Source organism: Phalaenopsis equestris, unplaced genomic scaffold (genome assembly GCF_001263595.1).
Source record: "Phalaenopsis equestris unplaced genomic scaffold, ASM126359v1 Scaffold219511, whole genome shotgun sequence".
Lineage (NCBI taxonomy): Eukaryota > Viridiplantae > Streptophyta > Magnoliopsida > Asparagales > Orchidaceae > Phalaenopsis > Phalaenopsis equestris.
Window position 1 is genome coordinate 3,699 of NW_018237867.1, and position 635 is coordinate 4,333.

Below are 635 nucleotides of genomic sequence, written 5' to 3' on the forward strand. Positions count from 1 at the left end.
ATATATATATATATATATATTATAATAACTATCATGCATGCAGAGGTGACCTTCACGAAGCAGTCATGAAAATGGAGCCTGAGGATTGAAGCAGCCCATCTTGGATTCTGAGACACAGCTTCGGCCATGCCTTTCCGAACTATTTCTTCAACCTTTGGACATGATTGTTCATAGAACTTAACGTTAAGCTTTGCTCCGCCATTGCCGGCTTGTCCGAAGCAGACGGAAGAAGAAAGAAGAATAAAAGAGAGATGAAGAAGAAGAAGAAGAAGAAGAGGAGGAGGAGGAAAGAACAATGAAAGACTCATTTGATTTCTTGGTGACTATATCGATTGGAGATGTCTTATAGATGAGGAGACTAAGGAGACAATAGGTTATTTATAATGCATGAGTTTCAAATAACGGAATAGGACGCCTCTAGAAGCAAAAAAGAATATTAGATGCAGACTCTGGATGCATTCAGACTTCACGTACTATATTATTGTATAACACTGCAGAACATCATTATTGTATACAATGTCTTAATGTATTCAGGCTCATAATAATTTTTCGTAGCAGCAACTGTGAGACCCTTAATAAAACATTGATGCATAAATATGCATATTATTTTTTAAAAATAATATAATTAAATGGCA

The 635-nt window shown here is 35.6% G+C and overlaps 1 protein-coding gene across 1 annotated transcript in view; it reads right to left on the reverse strand.

The window, feature by feature from the left end:
* The window catches only part of LOC110037439 (peroxidase 72-like), a 2,343-nt gene extending 2,035 nt beyond the window's left edge, over positions 1–308 (reverse strand). The window contains exon 1 of the mRNA XM_020742090.1: positions 51–308. Coding sequence (XP_020597749.1) covers positions 51–308 — 258 coding nt within the window. The remainder of the gene's footprint in view (positions 1–50) is intronic.
* Positions 309–635: the final 327 nt, after the last annotated feature.